The 22,032-nt window shown below is 38.8% G+C and overlaps 1 protein-coding gene across 1 annotated transcript; it reads left to right on the top strand.

The window, feature by feature from the left end:
• Positions 1-1,568: 1,568 nt before the first annotated feature.
• DEK (DEK proto-oncogene) lies at positions 1,569-20,124 on the top strand. The gene is made up of 11 exons (XM_050321095.1): positions 1,569-1,733; positions 3,451-3,600; positions 5,306-5,407; positions 5,917-6,026; positions 7,973-8,067; positions 9,972-10,092; positions 11,174-11,356; positions 13,654-13,786; positions 16,123-16,271; positions 17,552-17,620; positions 18,546-20,124. Exons 2-11 carry the CDS (start codon positions 3,462-3,464, stop codon positions 18,555-18,557), a joined length of 1,113 nt encoding a protein of 370 aa, XP_050177052.1. The 5' UTR covers positions 1,569-1,733; positions 3,451-3,461; the 3' UTR covers positions 18,558-20,124.
• Positions 20,125-22,032: the final 1,908 nt, after the last annotated feature.

Here is a 22,032-nt window from a genome sequence, read left to right as displayed (position 1 = left end):
GGAAGCATTCAAAGCCAGGTTGGATGGGACTTTGAGCAACCTGGTCTAGTGGAAGGTGGCTCTGACCACAGGTGGAAGTGTTGGAACTACATGACTTTTATGGTCCTTTCCAATCCAAGCCATTCTGTGATTCCATGATTCTAAGTATTTTGTAGTGTTTGTGTCACACATTTCACTATTTCCTAGTTTTACTACCACTTCTACAGGACTATGCTTTACACTCACCTAAGATTAACAATTCTCAGGAGCATGACACTCTTCCCACTTCCTCTCTTTTACTACCCCTTTACCTGGTCCCTGCCAAAGAACCACATACCTACAGCTCTTCACACCAGCCAAGAAACTGCTGTCAGTACAACACGGCTTTGAGACAAATCACCAGCGATGCCTAATTTGGGCTGCTTTCCTCAGACATATTCTCCGAGTATTCCTGACTCCCGCTGCAGGCACGTAAGCCCAACGTGGCCTCCTCTCGGGTTTGAAGATTAGGTATTAAGCCTTAAACTCAGGGTACAGCAGAAGTGGAACTGGGCCTCGGCTCTCTCGGGGCCACCCGCGACCCCTACATTTTGCAGGAATAAGGAGGAGGAGAGCTCACCCCTCAGCCCCCGTTTCCGAGGCCGTTTCCCACCGTTGGCCGCGCTCCCGGAGCCCGTCCGGGCGGTTAAAGCCCGGCAGGACCGCCCAGCCCTTCCTTGGTCCCGCTCGGGCAGGACGGCAGGGATGCGGTCGGGATCCCACGCGCGGATGCTCGGTGGGGAACGGGAGCTTTGCTCCAGCCCCCGCGGGGCGGAGCCGCGGCACAGCGAAAAGGGAGCGAGTGGGAAGAGTGTCACGCTCCTGGGAATTGTTAACCTTAGGCGCGCGTAAAGCGTAGTAGTGTAGAACGGGGAGTAAAGCTGGGAAGTGTATGTGACACAAAGAGTACAAAGTGCTTAAAACTTAGAATCATGGAATCACAGAATGATTTGGGTTGGAAGGGGCCTTAAAGATCACCTAGTTCCAACCATCCTACCACGGGCAGGGACACCTCCTACTAGACCAGGTTGCCCAGAGCCCCATCCAAACTGGCCTTGAACACTTCCAGGGATGGGGTATCCAAAGCTTCTCCGGGCAACCTGTTCCAGAGGTATTAGGAAACGCTACAACTTCTATCCTGCGTTGAGAAGGAAAGTCTGGGAAGTGCATACTAATCACAGCCTAATTTAGGCGAGAGGTGCAGATTCTTTACTTTAAAGCCTTTTTTTAAAAGCCGGTGTGATCACAGACGGCGGTGGTTTTAAAAGCCAAAACGCAGCGTTCTCCCCTCTCCCGCTCCCCTCAGCGGGGGCGCGCGCCAGGCGCCGCGCGCGACCTGACGTCAGCGCGGGCGGGCGGGCGCGCCGTCACGCGCGCCCTCCCCTCCCGAGCCGTCCCCGGGCCCTGCCCGCGCCGGCCGGGCCGCGCGCGCTGATTGGCCGGCGCCTTCCCGCTTCCTCCGCGCCGCCCGGGAACCCGCCATTTTGAAAACCTTGTTGATTCCGGGAGGGAGGGAGCGAGCGAGCGAGCGGGGGAAGGAGAAGGGGGAGAGTTCCTGGCGGCCGCGGGGCTGCGCCGCGGTGGGGGAGCGTGCGTGTGTGTGTGTTTGTGTCGCTGCGCCCGGACCCGCCCCGTCCGCTGGGAATTGCCGCCTCCTGCTGCAGCCGCCGCATCCGCGCCCGAGGAAGGAGCCGGGATCCGCGGCTCGATCCGAGGTGGGTCCCGCCGCCATGGCAGTAACGGCGCCCGAGAGCGGTCCCGCCTCGCCGCGCCCGGGCCGGGCGGGGACGGGCTGCGACGAGGAGCAGCGGAGCGCGGCCGTCGGGCTCCCGCCCCGCCCCGAGGACGCGCCGTGCCTGCGGAGCGCTGGGCACCGCGGCCGCCTCCCGGCCCGGCCCGGCCCCCGCCAGGCGTGTCTCCAGGGCGCTGCGCTGTCCTGCGGCGGGAGCGGGCGGAGCGGTCCCAATCGGGGGAGGCGATGGAGCCTTGGCCGCCGGGAGCTGCCCATAGCCTGTGCTTCTCCCTGGCCTCCAGATTGCAGGTCGGTAAAGGGGGTACAAGGCGGCGAGTCTCCGTCTGAAAAGCCCCAGGCGAGGGTGAGAGACCCTCTCCCGGCCAAATGTATCCCCGAGTTGAGTCTTCCTACAGGTGGATCCCAGAGCCCTTTTTCCCTGAGCAAGCTGTCCTTACGAACCCAGGTGATAAAAAGCTGAGAAGTCTCTAACTTTCATATTCATACCCCGCTGTTCCCGTTGAAAGGGGAGGGAAAACCGGCTTGTAGTGCTTCCCATGCTTTTACACTCGTGCCTTCAAGTAAAATTCAGACAGTAATGCCGTGAAGATGACTTATACATGTCAAGTGAAATATTGGTAGTAATACCTTGAAAGTTTGGGGTTTTTTTCCCCCCAGTGATTTAGCAAAGAGCAGGAAACTACTTTTCTCCTTACTGTTGGTAATAAATATTAACTTGCACGTTCTGTCATTTGCAGCACTGCTGCTCTCTGCCACCCGCTAGCACTGCATATAAGCAGTTGATTTAAATGCTATTTATTGAACCTGACCCCTTGCAGATAATGTTGGCTTTAATATCAGAAGAAGAAAATGCTTAATCGTGTGATACTTTTTCCACAAGTGCTTACAGCATCATTAGTGTGTTTTGTTCCAGATCTAAACAGTAAAAATTTTTGAAAGCTGGAATTTTTCTGAAATGAAACATGTGGTTATCTTCCTTTACTGGATAGACATTTTCTCTTAGCATGGCAATGGTATGTGCAAAATTAAGATGTTTTAAAGTTAACATTTAAGTCACTTAAAATGCTAAAAAAAGACTCTTAAATATATTAAGTATGAAGCATTTGTGGTTTTTTGTTGTAGATCTACAAATTAAAACAAAAAAGCATTTTTATGCCCTAAGATGCAGCAGCTCTCTGAATTATGAGTGCAGTGTTAATTCTTTTCTGTAATGCTTGCAACTTTCTTTTTTATTTTTTCTGTTCCCATTTCCCATCTAAATATGTAGCCTTTTTAAGCTACTGGGAAACTTGCATGCATAGTTAACCATGATCAGGAATAAGTGCAGGGTGCACTAAAATAGTGGTGTCTTAAAACACTGCAGTTTTTAATAGATAACATTATCAGTTGCTTTGAGTGGGTGTTTCCAAGTGCTTCACAAAGCAGCTTGTCTGTGAAAAAAATTTGTAACCTTTGAGAGTGTTCTTAACTGGACTAGTTGCAGAATAAACAGCAACTTCTCCTGAAACATTTTCTGTATTGTGTGTATGAAGAACGTTTTAGCGACAAGAGAATGTGAACAATCACAGTACATACATACTGTTTCTACCTCATAAGGACGTTATTTTAAAAAACAAGATTCCTGTATTTTTCATGTATATTGCTATATTGGTGATGGTTTTCTTGACTGCTTTTTACAGAACCATACACCATGTCTTCTGTTGATTCCTCAAAAGAAGATACAATGTCACCAGAAAAAACAGATGAGAAACAACCTGAAACTGAAAACAAAGCTGAGGAAAGTGATGAAGATGAAGAAGAGGAAGAAGAGGAAGAGGAAGAAGAAAAGGGTACTTGTTTTGCCACTGAATAAATTGTCCTTTATTAAATACCAAGCTGCTGAATGCAGCCTCCTGTGATTTTGGCTAATTGTACAATTATTGAGGAGATTCCATGGTACACCTATCTCATGGGTCATAATAGCTTCCCAGTAGACTGTAATAGGAAACACTAGAAACAGTGGTGCTGATTTATCTCAAGAAAATTGAAGGATTGCCAGCATCCTGGGTTTCTACACTAGGGGTTTTTTTTGTTGTTCTATAAATTTTTCAATCATTATAGGAGGTAGTATCCTTTATCAAATTATTTTTTGCCAGTAACACTCTGAAGTGATCCGTGTTTGCGAAAGAGAAACTTGTGAGTGTGCAGTACTTTTGGAAACAATACAGATGTCTTTGCTTAACTACAATTTTCTGGGTACCCAAATGTCATTATACTGGGGAGGCAGAAATTCCATTAGACCAAAGTTGTAGGTAAAAATTGGGGCAATATGATAAGATGAGCAAAGCAGGTATTGTGTTGTGGTATGTAAGTGAAGAGGGAGTCAAGGAGTACAAAACATGATGAAGGAACTACTGTGCAGAAACGTTAATTTCCATTGTGAAGTCTCCAGGCATCTGTTTTGCAAATAAAAGCATTCATGGAAATGGAGCTGCAGTGAAAACCAAGTCACTGATGGTCTTGGATTCTTGAAAGGAATCAAGTTTGTCTCTAGGAAAGGTAGTGGAAAGAAAATAGATTATGCTATTTGGAAAATAATAGAGTAATCAGAATTAGATTTTTAGTAACAATTTTTGTTTTGTACACACAAGTATGTTTTGCTTTGTTTTTGGTAGACACATACCAGTTTTGATTGTGCTCGTACAGGTTTGAAACTGCTTTCAGATGTTAAAGCCAGGGCAGCCCATCTGTTTAGTGCTAAGGATAATTTGATTTGAGGTCAAGTATTTTAGTATGAAATGTTTAGGTGAAGATTTAGGTGTTTCTCCTAAAGCAGTATCATTAAAGTAATGATGTGCAACATATACATAAAGCAATCTAAACATATTCATTAGTAAGCAGTACCAGAATTACTGGAAATAGTATTCTTGTAGTATTTGTGATACTCATATTGTGCCCTGAAATGCTTCACAGCATAGGCACGCACAGTCCCACTGCGCTTGTGCTTCTACCTCTCCCGCTGATATCTGTGGTTCCTCCAGTCCAGCAGTGGGAAAATAATTTGTCTGTAAGCAACCTGGACTCTCCTTTTGCCCGTCTGGTGGTAATATTCTTGTCAGGAGTGCTATATGTGGAACTGTGCAGTGTCCAAGAAGGAGACTATGCAAACAGTGTCACTTCTGTACCTCAAAAAGGCCGTGAAGGGAGAGAACGATGGATTTCTGAAAATGCTGTATCCTCCATTTGGGTAGACGTGAGGGATCAACTTTCAGTGGGGTGAATTTCCTTTTAGGAAATGCCTAGTCTTGTCTTGAAGATACCTTATGTTGGATACAGGATTGTGGTTAAGAACTGGAGACTTCTAGTTATGTATATGCAGCTCCATAGAATCACGTTGACTTATTAGCCAAGGTCTGAAAGTGTCATAGTACTTGCTTATATCCTCATCCATTTTTGGTTTGTCATTTCAAAGATTCAGTGTCATGTTGCCTGTACCTACGTCAAATCTGCTCATGCAATGAAAAATACTGTGTTTAAGGAAGCTGTCTTTTGCAGAAAAGAGTCTCATCGTTGAAGGAAAAAGGGAGAAGAAGAAGGTTGACCGACTGACCATGCAAGTGTCCTCGTTGCAGAAGGAACCTTTTACAATTACACCAGGTAAGCCTGACCTCTCACATAAGAATTTTGAGTGTTGGGAATGATAATGAAACTTCTAAAAAGATCAAATTATTAGTCTGTTGTAGATGAGACCTACCTGAAGAGTCATGATCCATTTTAAAATAATTAGGCTACTATAATTATATGAAAAGCACCTTTTATTTTGTAGCGTCATTTAAACCGTAAAAGTTACATAATGTTTAAACTTACTTAGAATAGGTAAGTGCCTTTAGTACCTCACCAGCAGCAACAAAAGCAGGAGCAGCTAGAATAGAAAGAAATGCCAAATCCTTGTACCTTGATTTAGGTACTATCAAGTAAGGAAGGTAAAGAGCCTGTTAGGATGCCATAGTGGTAGGAAGAGGCCTGTTTAATGTTTGACCTATTATAATGTCTAATTTTATTATGAAATAACATCTTTGCTTCTTTAAAAAACATATCTTTGAAGTTATAAACACATAGGTCTATATGAATGTAATGAATAGCATAATTGCTTTTAATTGTTTCAGGAAAAGGACAAAAACTCTGTGAAATTGAAAGGATACAGTTCTTTCTGAGCAAAAAGAAGACAGACGAACTAAGGAACTTGCACAAACTCCTCTACAACAGGCCAGGCACTGTAAGAACGTCAATCTTCTGTATCTATTAATTCTCATGTATAGTGAAAATGTTTGTAGAGTAGTTTTTTACATTTACACATGTCAATCTACTTCTTAAGTGTTATTTATTACAAACTTTAAAAAATGATATTGCAGGACTAGTTAAGTAAGCCCCTAACTTTTTTAGCTCCTATAAATTACTCTTCCTATAAAAGTCCTATGGTGCACTGAATTGTAAGTCTGCTTGAATGTAGATTTTTAATTTTTTTTTTTTTTTAAACAGGGAGGGATGGTTTACCTTATGGGGTCGAGTTGGAAATAATTTGTGGTTCATATGCTAAAGGCTTCTGACATGCAGATGACACTCAAAATATTCCACATAGTTATTCCGTTCAGTGTAGCTTTTTGTTAGTAATTCTAGTTCTTTTATATTTGAAAACTGTTAGTGAGTTTAACGCATTGCTACTTCTGTAGTCATTTTCTCCCTTTATTTGCACAAAGCAGTAGAAAGTAAAGTTACATTATATATAAAACCCTAATAATGATTTTTGTCGCATTTATGGAAGAGAATTGAAATATTACTTAAAAACAGATATGGCTTCTTTTGTATTTAAGGATGAAACTTAAAGAAAATATAATAGCAACTCCTTCTTGGAGCCCTTTATGTATTAGTGGTTGTACCTTAAATTTCAGAGTAAATATGACCCATTTTCCTCGCTAATGGAGGTAAAATGAATACAATTAAATTAAGGCAGATTAAATTTCAATATTTCTATATATTTACTGTAATTATTGGAATTTGTTTTTCATATCTTTCTGCATTTTGGAGAGTTGAACAGCTAACACAGAACCCAGAAACTGAATAGTACTAGTACAGATGCGTGCTAGCTGTAATATCTCAGATCACTGCTTCAAATGCAATACTTCTTTAAATGGCAAAGAAAGACCTGTTGCCTCAAGTATTCAGAAAAAGAATATGTCAGTATGGTTTTGTTCAAAACTATGTTTAATCAGAATATATTTGGGAACTCAGAGTGCTGTTTAATATTGCGAAGGTCAGATCTTGTCTTGTATGCAAATTCTTATATGTGCTTTGGATTGTAATTAACATTTTTAATAAAACATACCAATACTGCAAACATACCAAATCTGCAAATTTTCTCTAGGTACTGGACAAAGCTCTTTGGAAAAGGAGCTTTGGTAAAATTATAAGATTTGGTAAAATTATAAACTCAAGGAGAAACAGCAGGAACAAAATTTGTAGTAGTATTGGAAGTGAGTTCAAATTATTCTTGGTAGTGTAAAAAAGACCTCAGAAAATTGAAAGATTGAAAGACGTTATTCTTTAACGTCCTTTATTTGGTAAAAGGAGATGAAGTGAAAGCAAAGAACTTAAATATGTTTGGAATCTTGATAGAAGCAATTTTCCCATTATAGAGGCTGTTGCAATGAAAGTTCAGCCCAGTTCAGACAACAGATATAACAGTAGAAGTTGTAAATTGGGTGATATGTAAATACAAAAACTGGTCCTGCTAAATAAAAGGTTCAAAAATGGTCCTATGCAAGACTTCAGAAAAGCTTGTAAGCAAATTAGAGAATAGAAAAATAAAATTCACGATTTTATAACAGATTACATGATAAAAAGCATGCAAGAGGCTTCATATGATTGAAGTTTTGCAAAGCTGTAAATAATCATGCAGTACATTCTAAACAAGCCTGAAATGGCAGGTGACTTTATCTAGTGAGTTATTAAAAGTACCAAGATCACACAAAGTCAGTCGTTGTAGTTTGTCTGTCATGAGATAATTAAAGGCATAGTCCATATAGGTTATAACAACGTAACTTTTTGTCAACAGAAAGCTAAGTACTAGAACAGATTTTTCATGTATGAAAAGTTAACAAATATAATTAAATGAAATATTTTAAACTGCTTGCAATGGAAAGTAATCTGTGTGTTCTGTTCTAGGTTGCATCCCTAAAGAAGAATGTTGGTCAGTTCAGCGGGTTCCCATTCGAAAAAGGAAGTGACCAATACAAAAAGAAGGAAGAAATGTTAAAAAAGTAATGATCTCTTGATACTTAACATAGCTTGGCTAATGCTAGACTCTCTTTTTCTTCCAAAATTTTATTTAAGATTAAATTTAAGCTGAGTCTCTCTATGATATTTTTCTGAGTTCATTTTAATCGCACAAACTGGTCTCTTAAGACAGCTTGAAATGTATTAAATTGTGAAAATTTTATTTACAATTCCTACGTTCTTGGCTTTCACTATTGCATGCTAACTAGCATTCTTCTGCCAAGTGAGAGAAAAACTTTATTTCTCCAGGGCAAGGATAATCTCGTGAATACATTGTACTCTAGTCATGATACAAACTTGCATCATTCTGTGCATCAAAACCTTCCTCTTTCAGAACCAAAACCATTTCGGCTTATTATATGTTAAACATATTAGAATTGCGGTAGCAACTAGTCTAACAAACTTTTCTTTTTTACTGTCTCCCTTCATTAGCTGCTTCTCCATTAACAGGAGAAGCTACTACAACTTAATTTTGACTGAATTGAAAGGGTTTAAAAATGCCCTTGTTGTAAAACATGAGAGAACTAATAAAATATCTACAATGTAACAAATTTACAAACACTTACATTTACAATGTTTACAAATTTACAAGTCTACAATTTGTACATTTGATTCTACAGTGCTTTCTTCTTTTAATGCCTGTGTGTTGATAGTGGGAAGGCTTCCAGAATTTGGAATCTGCCAATTTTTCTTCCTTATATATGCTTATATATTTTCCAAGAGTAGGGTTTGTCGAATACATGGGAATCTACAAGACAAACTCTATCTCCTAATGGGAGTTTTGAGTGTTTCCCACTGGCTAGATTGGATAATGGATAATTGGATAACTTCCCTTATCTACAAGAGGTCACAAAATAACTTCACCCCTTTTTTTCCATATTTTCCATATGAAACAACTACTAGTTTAACCTTGTTACCCTTCAGTCTTCAGCAAATATTCTGAAACCTGGTTGCATTGTCGCTCTTATATCAAGGTATATCAAGCCCTGTGTGCTTGCACTACCCTGCTAAATGCCACTGCTGTTTATATCTGTGTATGGAACACTGCTGACTCGTTTGTTAGTTTGTTCTGACGATGTGGTTCATTTCTGCCCACACTCTACACTTGCATGTCGTCATATTTTAACAGCATTGGACAAGATGAACAAAGGTCAACATTTATTTTACGGAATCTTACCATTCAGGTTATAAATTACAAAGAATCAGGGTTGAGGTTGCTGTGTGGGTTAGAGTTCTTGGATTTTGTAAGTCAGGACTACTTGCTGTGGAAGTTACTGACTCAGAAGTCATGTGCTCTTGTTTATTCCACACTTGAACTGCATCTTAATACTTAGCTCACTATAATTGCTGTTACCTGCAGATCTACCTTCAAAGCATTAAAATTAAGAAAGATTCTTTTGAAGTAAAAGGGGTGGATATCAGAGTTTCTCCTAATGTTCTGTCTCCATCAGAGATACCTCTGTAAGGGGGTAAGGAACCAGAGAAAATAAAGGGAGACTTCCTGACCCCTTAAAGTTCCAGTATTGTACACACTGGATTTATTTTCCAGGATTGATTTTTTTTTTTTTTCCATTATGGTAGATTAGGAGAGATTCTAGGGAAGGTACTTTTTTTTTTTGCTAAGATTTTATAACTTTGTGTTTTATATCCTACTTTATAGACATATGGATCTGAGAATTTTATTTTGCCTTATGTAACATGGAGGTGATTCTTTGCTTAACTACAAATAACACTGGAAGTGTAGTTAACAGTGTATATATATTTTCAGGTTGCAGCCACAAACCAGACAGCAGCTTCTAGCAGTCAAATGTTGACTGTTTAGGATGTGATTTAGGATGTGATACTGAATCTTTTTTTCTTTTCTCTTTTTTTTTTTTTTTTGTCCCAGATTTAGAAATGCAATGTTGAAAAGCATCTGTGAAGTTCTTGACTTGGAAAGATCAGGAGTTAACAGTGAACTCGTAACCAGAATATTAAACTTCTTAATGCATCCAAAATCTTCAGGCAAGGTGAGATGCAGATTGTTACGCTTCCTTTTACAGCTCTATTCTGATGGAAAATGTATCTGTCTCTATTGCTTGTTATTTACCAGCTACCAGGGGTGATATAATTACTGCTCTGAGTTACTGCAGTGGGAATGTCTTCTTGAAAGAGAGTAGCTCGCTACGCAGGTATCCATAACGGAGTAAGGACTTTACTAGAAACTGTATATTTACATGCAAGTTTACCCACTATACACAGTTAGCACATAGAAGTGTATGGGGTCAACACATGAAGCTAATTAGGATATCTAGCCCCAAATACCTTAAGTAGCTTCTGCTTTGTGGGTGAATGGAGTAGAATAGACGTAATATGAAAGGACAGGAAAATAAACTGACAGATGTTACCTGTGTATGCTACATTTGGACATCACAAATGGAATTTTTTGCGAGGCTAGAAGAACTTGATTTAGCAAGTATATGCTAGTGCACTTGATTCAGCTACCAAGACTACTAAACTCTGTTGTTAATCTTCTTGGACTTTCAGTTTTTAATCTAAAAGTAATACTTAAATGGTTGCTTTGTTGCTTAGGAAATTAAATTTATTCCCAGCAAACACTGGCAGGTGATGTGAATAAGGAGTCTCCATGCTGCTTTAGGGACACAGGTACTGAGTGACAATAAAATGCAGTTTGTCATAAGACATGACAGAATTCCTGCCTTTGAGTCTTCTGAGTTGTCAGCTGATTTGTTACCAGAAGTAAAGGCCTGCTTTTATGGGTTGGGAGTGCATAGATAGGTAAAAGGGTCCTTCTAGATTGTTCTTTCTTGCTTCCCCTCTCTAAACCCCAGCCTTTGGAGATTTGTATGCTTAGGGAAGGGGGGCACTTAGCTTAAAACTGAAATTTCATTTTGCTCAGCTCCATTTCCGTACTGAATGTCTTTTACTGCAAAATGTTACAGCTGAAGTGTAGTACATAAAATAGTCCTGGGTTTTGCTAAGAAACCTTTATATTTATTTGCCGTTCTTTCATGTGAATTGAAAGAATTTATATTTTTAAAATTCACTTTTTAATTCCTCCTTGGATGACACTCATCTCTTGTCTCTCAGCCATTGCCAAAGTCCAAAAAAACACCAAGCAAAGGTGGCAAAAAAGAGCGCAGTAGCTCTGGATCAACAAGAAAAGCAAAACGCACCAAGTGCCCTGAGATCTTGTCAGATGAATCCAGTAGTGAAGAAGATGAAAAGAAGGAAAAGGATGACTCTTCAGAAGAAAAAGAAAGTGAAGATGAGGTAACAAGGAGTTTTGTTTGGTTTTCAACACAGGGCTTAAAACATTTGTCATTATGTTGTTGTTATCATTTGGTAATTCTTGGAGCACTAGAGTTGGGGAGTGAATGATATTTAACTGAATGAATGGTTTGAAAGAAAAGGGAACCCATCTGCAATTTATAAGAGGTTTTCATAATTTCTTAGTATGTTGGAGTTAGAGAATCAGTTAGATAAAGAGCAAGGGTTCTGATTCCTGGGGATGTGTATGCACCTTATAAAACATTTCATTATGTGCCATTTTGGGGCAACTAGGATTTCCAACATAATTGATTGCATTTCTTGTATCATCTTGTGATGACTCTACTATAATTTCATAAAAATTTCCCATGTCTGTCCTGTCCCATCTGTCACCTCTGTCTATCTGTCGATTCTGTCTTTTTCCATTTTTGATACCTAGGAATTCAGATTTGATACTTTGAATTTAGTCAGTGTCCCTGACCTACCTGACTGCATTTGGTTTGGATCTTGATTCTATATTTCTCCTGGATTTTATATCCTAATCTCTTTTCAGGTTCTGTGAACCTGATACACAGGTTTACTTATCACATAAGATAAAGTAAGCAACATAGTAAGCAGCGTTAGAAACATCCCTGCAATCTCTGAAGTGTTCTCATCTCACTGTATTTTGTTTTCTTTGAAACTTTTTGTGTACTAGGAGAGAAATATCAAGTCATGGAATAGTTTGGGTTGGAAGGGACCTTTTAAAAGTCATCTAGTCCAACCCTCCTTGCAATGAGCAGGGACATCATCAAGTGAATCTGGTTGTTCAGAGCCCCGCTGAACGTGGCCTGGAATATTTCCAGGCAGGGGGCATCCCCCACCTCTCTGGGCAACCTGTGCTAGTGTTTTGTCATCCTCCATCATAAAAAAATTTTTTCTTATATCTAATCTAAATTGTCCCTTCTTCAGTTTAAGCTGTTACCCCTTGTCCTGTTGAAAAAGGCCCTTCTAAAAAGTCTATCTCTATCCTTCTTACAGATCTGCTTTAGGTACTGGAAGGCTGCTGTAAGATCTCCCTGGAGCCTTCTCTCTTCCAGTCTGAACAACACCAATTCTCTTAGCCTCTCCTTGTAGGAGAGGTGTTCTGTTCCTAATCAGAAATTAGGTGAACCTCATGCATTCCCTGTGGTTATTCACACAATAGACACAAAATGTGGAGGACCAGTACAAGTCTGCAGCTGAGTTACTGTCCAAATGCCTGAAACCTGGGAAAGAAGAAATGAAAAGAAGTTACAGGCTCCATTTTAAGCTGCATTTTGACTTAGATTGAACTGTCTTTCTAGCCTTAATCAGACCCCTGCAACAAGCAGGGGCCTGACAATTAGTCAACTGTTGGTGTCCAAGAAAATTCTTTATGTAAGCTATGGAACCTTTGGCTGTAATGTAAGACCACTATTTACTTGAGTTACATTCTGTCTGTTGCTATGAAGTGTGACAGGCTGTTAAGTAAATAGTCTGAGCTATAGAAAATAGTAACAAAAATCTTTTGTTAGAAGGCCATTTATATAACTAACAATTTGTTTTGCCAGGGGTATTTTAATATGTGTTCATTTTAATGTAAAAAGATAGTTCAAGGAAATTCCATATGCCTCCATTAAATTTAATTCTTATTGTGCCCTTTTCTTTACCCATAAATGGAAAATTGAAACAGGGTTGAAATACTAAAAGTTGACATATTTCTTCATCTCTTCTGGAAGACCATGTTTCTGCTGTGAGGAGAGCAATGTCTGTTTCAGAAGTGGGAGTTGTCTTAGAAAATTCTTCAAGAATTTAGTTATTTAAAGAAAAGAAAATCCCAAACCTCCAAACAAAATTTTGACAAAGACCTGACAGTAAACCCCACTGATATAAATGGGTCATCTTTGCTTTCGTTTAGAAGGTAGGGGTTAGATAGGTCTGCCAGGCAATAGCTGAATGGACTGAAGTCTTTAGAAGCTGAAGTTTACATGCATGGATTAAAAGCTTAATTATAACAAAAACACTGGTCTGTCAAATTAGTTTGAATATAGGACACGGTGAAATGGAAAATGTCTGTGTACAGTGTTAAGATTGTGGCATTTTTTAGGGTTATGACAGCTTTTAATATACTACAGGTGGAAGGGTGTAGGCAGTATATCTGTTCTGCTGCATCAGCTCTGTAATAATCTTAGGCATGGAGTGGCTGGAGTAAACTGCCCTCGAAGTGGACAATTTTCCTTCGTGGAAGAGAGGTATAGATAAAAACCATTATTTGAATTTTCTGATTTTCTTCTTCACAGCCCCCTAGAAAAACATCTAAAAGAGAAAAATCTAAAAAGGTGACTTCCAAAACCAAGAAAGCTGTGAAGGGTGCGAATGTCAAGAAGGCAGACAGCAGCACTACTAAGAAAAATCAGAACAGTTCTAGAAAAGGTAAATGCTCTAAATCTTTCATCATACCTTGTCTTGTAGTTTAACTGTCATGCTTATTAGAAAGCAAGCTTTTACACCTAATTGTGAAAGGAAAATGGATTTTGGTGAATTGTTGGCTTGCTACTTGATGTTTCTTTCCTTGACATGTTAATTAAAGAAGTTCTTGGTTTGGGTATACTTCATGTAATTTCTGCTGTGTACATATGTATATAGTTTTTATTTGCATATAAACTGAAAGTATCAGCCTAGATCTCTGTTCTGCTGGATGGCAAGATTCTGCTGGGGCCTCTGTGGTCGCTTTGTGCAAATCTTGTAATTGATCCCGTAGCATATATCCAACTATGTGGATCTTTGGTTCAGCAGCTTGATGTGTTTTTTTTTTGTTAACATAGATATGGTTTCTTTATGCATCCCCTTGCTATTGGCTTTCTCATATCTCACCATATGCATTGAAGTTACACGAACATCTAGTTTCTTAACAGCTCTGTAGAAATTGTAGCAGTGTGGGTGGGGACAGTGGTGTCTTCCTAAGCAGCTTTGCGGAAAAGGACCTGGGCAGGGGCAGATGGTTCTCGCAGACAGTGAGTTGAGCCCAGTTCAGCAGTGTGCCCTTCTGATAAGGAACACTGGCAGCACTCGGGGCTCCTTGAGCAACTGTGGAGCCAACACAGTTGGCTGAGGGAAGGGATTGTTCCCCCTGTACAGCACTTAGTGAGCCCACCTTGGCAGCACTGTGTCCAGCTTTGGGCTCCCTGGGGCAAGGCAGGCATGGACACTGTGGAGTGAGCCCAGGGCAGGGTCACCAAGATGATGAGGGGGCTGGAGCACAGAGTAGAGGAGGGAAGGCAGAAGGAACTGGGCTTGTTCAGCCTGAAGAAGAGATCCATGAAGGGGGATCATGCTTGCAGTGTGCAACTACCAAATGGGAGAGTATGGGAAGGCAGGGCCAGGCTCTGCTTGGAGGTGCAGAGGGAGAAGACAGGAGGTGACAGGCACAAGCTGGCACCAGGGAAACTGCAGTTATTTGTTAGGGGAAGAGAAACTTCACCTTGAGAGTGGTCACACACAGAAATGGGGCCTGGAGGAGCTGTGGAATCCCCATTGTTGGAGATATTCAGAACTCAAGGTGGCAGGGCCCTGAGCAACCAGTTCTGAGTTAGCCCTGTTCCAAGTAAAGGCTTAAACCAGATGACCTCTAGAGGTCTATTCCCACCTTAAATTGTCTGACTTACCCATGAGGTAGCAGCCAAGTCTCTGTCACAATTGTACTAGGAGTTATTAATGCAGTGTATATCATACTGCAAACATACTTCATTTAATGCCAGCATTGGCATATGTATGATATAGCACAAGCATCAATTCAAATTAATTACCCTTCTTGTCAAGCGTATTGAGAAACTGCTGTTAGACAAAGAACTATGCTAAATTTCTTTCACAGCTTTGTTTCTCAGCAGAGTAAAGTGGCCTGTACTGAACTCAGTGTATTTTCAGTTTGACTGCTGAACGTGGCTGTCTGTGTTGTGTATACAGCTCATTTTGTCATCAGTTTATGTGTATATATATATATATACAAATGCTACCTATGTGTTTTTCATGTAACTTATGCAATATATTCATAATGTCTTATTTACTCTTTCTGCATTTCTATTTTGAGTGTATGCTTGCAGTACAAAAATCAAAATGTTAAGTAGGTCTTTCTGTAAGCTCATTATCCAGTTTGTTTGGTATTTGCTCTGAATTTTGTCCTGATGGCAGTAGAGAAACTGAGTGGATGTTGGAGCCATTCATTCTAATTCTTTTTTCTTTGCTGGAAAAGATTGTAGGAGTATCCTGTGACCTTTCACTTAGCTTCATAAATGAAGTTATCTTCTTTTGTTCTCATGGTGTTTCTAATAGCATGTTCAGTAATACAGCATTATAAAACTGTGTAATGTGCAACACTGCTGGGGGAAAAAAGAAATCCAAACTCCTTTTTAAAGCAATTAAGTACTTTTTTTTTTTTTTTTTTTTTTTAGGACCATAATACCTCAATTAGAATTGTTGTAATAAGCTTTTCTGTTTAGTTTGATAGATTAAATTTATCAATCCCATACTTTTTAGAGTACTTGTTGATTTCTAAACTAATATTTTATCAACAACTATGCAAATTCATAAATAAATGTAGTACTGATAGCATTAGCTTTGTTTTTAAATGGACCATCTGGCAAGATGTCTGTTGTAAGGGAGAACGTCTGCATCAGAAGCTTGTGGAAAGTTCTGATGGCTTCTGTTTTGAAGGAAGAAAACAGACAAATCAAAAACCTTCTATTAAAATTCAAATTGTTCTTCATATTTAGAAAGTGAGTCTGAAGATAGTTCAGATGATGAACCTTTAATTAAAAAACTGAAGAAACCACCCACAGATGAAGAAGTGAAGGAAACTGTCAAGAACTTGTTGGCCAATGCAAACTTAGAGGAGGTCACAATGAAACAAATTTGCAAGGAGGTAAGCAAATATGATTTTTCAGCCTGTCTTTAGGCAGTGTGTTCTTTGTGAACTGACTTTTATTATCATTCCAGATGGAGACTTGTACTCTGCATCATGGTTCAGAAACTAAGTAGTTTTGCATTGACTTACTTAATTGCTAACAGCTACAAAAATGTGAGCTTTAATCTTAAGGTATACAACACTGATACAAACTTTAGAAAGGAAATAGCCAAAATAAAATTAGCTACATGGAAAGTAGCAGTAATACCTCCAAAACAAGTGCCATGTTTCTCAGTGAAAATATTTGAGATTTTACGACAGTGGAGCAGCTTGCTGCTGTCTGCAGGGGAGGGCTGTGTCCTGCTCTCTGTACATTTCTGCTGCCCTCCTTGCTCTCATTCTTCCTATGTCCTCTTTGAGTCCGTTCAGCTGCCATCTATCAGCAAAAATTGAATAGTTCTCAGCTGAGTTAGTGAGTTGAATCAGTTCAGCAAAAAATCCATTTTTTGTCAGTACAGGTAGGAGAAAAGGGAAAGGTGGGAAAAGTGACCAAAACACAGAAAGTACATTGATAACTTGATATTTTCTGCAGTCAGTTAACTCACATATTTGCTTTTCCTGGTACCAAGAAGTAGTCTTGAGAAAGTTATACCAGAAATTATTCTTATGAGAAAATTGCATGTTTCTATTCTATACAAACTTTTTGTCATGTTTATAGTAATTCTAGAAGTCTGAAATTTGGTATAGTGTAATAGAATACCTTGTACTGGCATCTGGTTTTTGTTTTAGTCCTCTTGCATCCTGTTAACCAAAGAATAGCTGTAGAATAGCACTCAAATATGTTGACTATTCTGTTAGACTCTTGAAAGGATAACAATTTTACTTATTATCAAATCCCAAGGCTGGCTTACTTTTATGAATTGTTTAGCTTCCTACACTAATGCAGGGATATCTGACTGCTTAGAGAGCATTTAAAACAAAGCTCAGAGAATTCTTACTTGTGTGACATGGCAAGCTAGGTGTTTCAGTTTGTTGGTGTGAAAAAGTATAGTACCAGTTTAGTCAGTGACCAAATATAAAACAATACATGTATTTAAATATTTATGTGGTCAAAATAAGGACAGGAAAATAAGCCTGTGTCTTTCCATAGCTAACAGAGGGTATTTTGCCTGTTGTAATACTAGAAGTACACGTCAGTTTTTGCCCTAATTTTATTTAAGCTCCTTCTATTCATATAATATATAATGCCTTGAATGAAAGTAATTTGAGGTTTGGTTTTTGTTTCTACTTTCTTTTAGGTGTATGAAAAATATCCTAGTTATGATTTATCTGACAGAAAAGACTTCATTAAAAAAACAGTCAAAGAGGTAAAGACTTTATCATTTAGAAAATGTTCTGGGTTGGGTTGGGTTTTTTTTCTTCAGCCTATTAGCAACTGGCATGGCATCTTGTTACACTAATTTTAATAGCCTCCTGTATAATATTGGAAGTTTAGTGCTCTGCTGAAACCTAAACCTTTGATTTTTGGTTTTGGAGTGGTTTTTTTTCTTTTGTATCCCTCTTTGAAAAAACAATTGCTTCATATTCTATTTTCTTAGCATGCTCTACTCCTCTTACGAATTGTTTGGTAAGCAGAACTAAAATTAAAGTTATCATAATTTGTGATAACTTTTACTCTGAAATCTAAGAGTTTGCTTTAAGTTAGAATCTTGGCTGCAAAGTGCACTCTTAATTCATGCACCAACCACCTACAATCATACATAACAACGCATGAGGTTGTACAGGCTCTGCACACCTGTAAGTTAAGGCAAAAGGGAATAAAGACAGAAAGCTTTTCTCTCTGTCTGTGCTCCTGGTAAGTAGTTATACTGATATTGCCTTTGAGTTTGCTTTGCTGAAGAAATAGGTGTTATCTACTGTACTCATGACAGAGGGTTTATTGTCCAGTCTGTGGTTGGTTATTTGTAAAAGAAATTCACTTAGTTTTGCTTGCCCCAAAACTAAAAATGGAACTGCAGAAGTGAGGTTCACTTAGAGGAGTTAATAAAGTAACTTTTTCCTGTGGGTTCACTTGCAGATGTTGATATATGGCTATCTAGAATAGCTGTGTCTATGTGATGTGCATACATGTATCACTATCATGAGAGAGCAGTTTGTCTGCTCTAGGGATGTTCTTGGGGTTTTTATGATAGCAAAAGCAGAGTGTATTTTCTTGATAGTTTGATACAAAAGGAGAGGTTGTATGTAATTGGATTGAGAGAAAGGAGAAAACTAATACTTTCATCTTTTCAGTTGATCTCATGATCTGATTTGACTGTGGGAAGTGAAGATTCCTGGTTTAATGTTCCCATGGATTTGAAGATCTGATAGGCACCAGCAAAAAGAATGTGTCTTATCCTTGTGGTATTTAGTCAGAGCTAATTCTGCTGATCTAATGTTAAGAGTGTTAATGTAAATTGCTTTGTGTATCTTTTTTTTTTTAAACAGAACTGCATTTGATGCAATTTTTAGTTGAACATACTTAAGTTTCGTGCATGGCAATAAATGTTTCCTTTTTTATAGTTTTGTACATTTTGAATTGCATTGTATAACTAGAATCATTAGAGGCCATTGTAGGTTTTTAGTGTGGATTACTAGCTTGCAGGAGACTTTAAAATCAAGTAAGATGAAAGCTGCTTATCTACACTTATACATGCAGAGACTGGAATATTGCAGTATTGGTTGCAAAGATATTCTGAATACACATTCTGAAAATAGCAAGAGTTAATCACATGTTAATCTCTTATATTCTGATACATTCTACAGATGCAGAATTATTCTGAATATAGATTACAGTCTTGCATGTGTAGGCACTGAGAGAACTATCAAAGCGTGGTAACTAATTGGCATATAGATGTTATTTTTGTACTTTTAAAAGGCTTTTTGTTGTGTATATAAAGTTATTTTGACTTTCTTTGTGCAAATCAGTTTTTTAATCTTATTGTCTTTGAATTTATGACATGAGATGTCAGTGTTCAGCAGTGAGGCGGTGATGGAAAGTGGTATGCAGAAGTTTTCATGAAAATAGAGATGAGCCAAGGTTTCACCATGTTTGTCCCATCTTACCTTGTACAGAAACTAAACTGTAATTTTGTACCTGTAGTTTAACTTTGTACAAAGACCACAGATGTTGTTTCAATGTCTTGGATGTAATAAGTAAAATCCCTCCAAAGGTGATAGAAAAATTTTCTAAGTTCATTTTGCAAAAAATCTTCTATGTTAGCATCTTGACTTGGTGGCCCAGCATCTCAGAAGTGAGTATCCAAAAGGATACTGGGAGGCTTGACAGCTTTGGAAATCCAGGGTGGGGCTTCCAAATCAGGCAGCGCTGATGTATATATGTGTGGTTAACCTCTCTCCTCTGTATGGGAAGACTTCTGAAACAGCCTTGGTGCCTCAGTGTGGACAACAGTACTTTTAAGCGTGCGGTCTTGAACTTTGGCTGGCAGCTTTTAGGATCAAAGTGAACTCATTGCATAAATTTCTGTTGTTTAGGTTTTCGGTCCTCTACACCTTGTTGCTAATATGGGAAGCCCTACACTTAAAATCATGAAACTAATAGTTGTCAAAATGTGGGCTGCCATTAACACCATGAGCAGAGACTCCCTCTGACTAGTATTGCTGGAAAGACAAAGTGTATTTTTCTGAATTTTATTATTGTACAGTTGAGAAATATGGGTTCATAAATGATCTAAATTCTGAAAATGTTCAGCCAGTTAGACTTTTCATCTTCACAGACTTCTGAATTTCTTTGTGTGTAATCATTTATAATAAGGCTGAATGTAACGGGGATTTTTTTGTATTCAATAAATGACTTTCACAAAAATGTAAATCAATTTTGATCTAATATTTGCTTACATGTATAGTAAAAACAAAAACAAAACAAACCTATACATAAATGAGGTTGTTTGTCTTTATCTTATCAGCTAGAATTTATTGGCTCCTCTGCTTGGAAGGTAATACTGCTGAAATGTATGTCCTCGTACCAGGATAAGAGTTTATATCTTCTGTGAGGTTGATCTTGTTTTGGTTTGGTTTTTTGCTGTTTGTTTTTCTCTGAACTGTCTTAGCAGAAAGAACACTTTTTTTCATTTGCAATTAAAACCATCAAAAACTTCCAAGTCATGCTTAAGAGTGGAAAGTTACTTATGTTAAGTTTTGTTGGATTTTCAGATTGATATTTTACAAATACTTGAACTGCCTTTTGATTTTAATGTAAATATACTAGCCAGTTTTAATTATGCAGGTCAGAAAGTGTTTTTAAGATGAGCAACTCCCAAGTATAAACTTTTTATTATTAGTGTAAATTCTACTGAAACTTACAAAAGGATTGCGTACTTCTGTTTATTGTATATATGCATTACTTGCCACTTTGGAATTGCACAGATGGAATGGGAATGAACTTGACATCCTTTAAATGCTTTGCTTAAATCTCTTAACAACTCAGTATAGTCCTCAACAGAGAAGAAGTGTAGCTGTTTTCCTGCTAATCCATACCAGTCTGGATGCAGCTGATACAAGATCCCAGTTCTTTCTTCAACTGGGAGAAAGGATTCAAGACAATACTAAAAGGTAAATAAAATGCCCTGCTTATCCTGATTCTATTGGATTAGAAACACAGATGATTAAGGATTTAAATCCTGTACAAAGAGGCTAATAAAAAAATAGAAATGGGTTAACTGGATAAAAGGTAACTGAATAAAGAGTTGTACCTCTTCAGGCATACACCTTGCAGATGCTTAAGGTAATGTCCTGACCATTCACTCTAAAAAAAAATAGTCTGAACATCTTGATTTGATTGCTTACAGCATAATTCCTATAATCCAGTGTATTGGTTCCTCTGTTTAGTTAAGTCTCTGGTATCCAGTATTTTGGTTGGTAACCTGCAAAACCACATAAGTTAACCTAAATGACTTGCTGATATAAACAGTTGTTCTTGTGAGTGAGCTTGACCTTTGAGGTAACAGCATATGGGCCCTGTAGGAGAAGGAAGATGGAGAGAGTGAAGTGGGGAGAGAGAAAGATCAGAAATCTTGAGTGAAGAGACATCACATGTCTTTAGGAGCTATGTGGTAACCCATGGTATACTGCTCAGGCATGTCTAACCAAGATGAAATCAGGAAGACACAACTTGAAGTGCCATCCCAGTTTTGTCCAGAAGCTCTGGACTAACAGCCCTCTTGTACCTGAGCAGGCTGCTTATAGGATCTGTGTTCTTTCTGCATTATCCTGTTATAAGGCACATGACTAAACAAGATCTAAGAATTGTCTGAGTTTATATTAGCCACTGCTAAGCTGTACTTAAAACTAACCCTTTTGGAAGGCCAATGCTTGCTTAATGTAGACAAATAATACCCCTGGCTGTCAGCATGGGGATTCCATTAAGGTTTATTAGCTCTGTTGCTGATTCAGAGAGGATTGCTCATGACCACTTGTGCAGATCTAATCTTTCCAAATCAGAAAGTTAGCCATAATCAACTTTATTTGTTTGACCTGAGCTAGATGAAAGCATTGGTAAAAATAGTTGTGGTGGTAGTTTAGGGAGAAGAGTGGAAAAACCTGGCTGAAAAACTTGCAGTAAGACATCTAGTATAATCAATATTCCAGTTGCTGAAAAACATCTTGAATGTTGACAAGTGTGGTGTCTTCCTTTTGCAAATAAGTGTCTTTCCTGCCTTTGAATTCAGAACTGTTTATTAAAGCAAGAAGGTGGAAATTATAGGTCTAAAGGTTTATTCTT

Source organism: Myiozetetes cayanensis, unplaced genomic scaffold (assembly GCF_022539395.1).
Source record: "Myiozetetes cayanensis isolate MyiCay16 unplaced genomic scaffold, myiCay2020 scf1, whole genome shotgun sequence".
NCBI classification, from domain to species: Eukaryota; Metazoa; Chordata; class Aves; order Passeriformes; family Tyrannidae; genus Myiozetetes; species Myiozetetes cayanensis.
This window is presented reverse-complemented; position numbering and strand designations above follow the sequence as displayed.

What these genes read in the sequence shown, in the direction of transcription:
- DEK (XM_050321095.1), top strand. Translation starts at nt 3,462, where the DNA reads ATGTCTTCTGTTGATTCCTCAAAAGAAGATACAATGTCACCAGAAAAA. An exon ending in AAGGAAGAAATGTTAAAAAA is followed by an intron (nt 8,068 to 9,971) that starts GTAATGATCTCT and finishes TTTTTGTCCCAG; the next exon opens with ATTTAGAAATGCAATGTTGA. An exon ending in TGAAACAAATTTGCAAGGAG is followed by an intron (nt 16,272 to 17,551) that starts GTAAGCAAATAT and finishes ACTTTCTTTTAG; the next exon opens with GTGTATGAAAAATATCCTAG.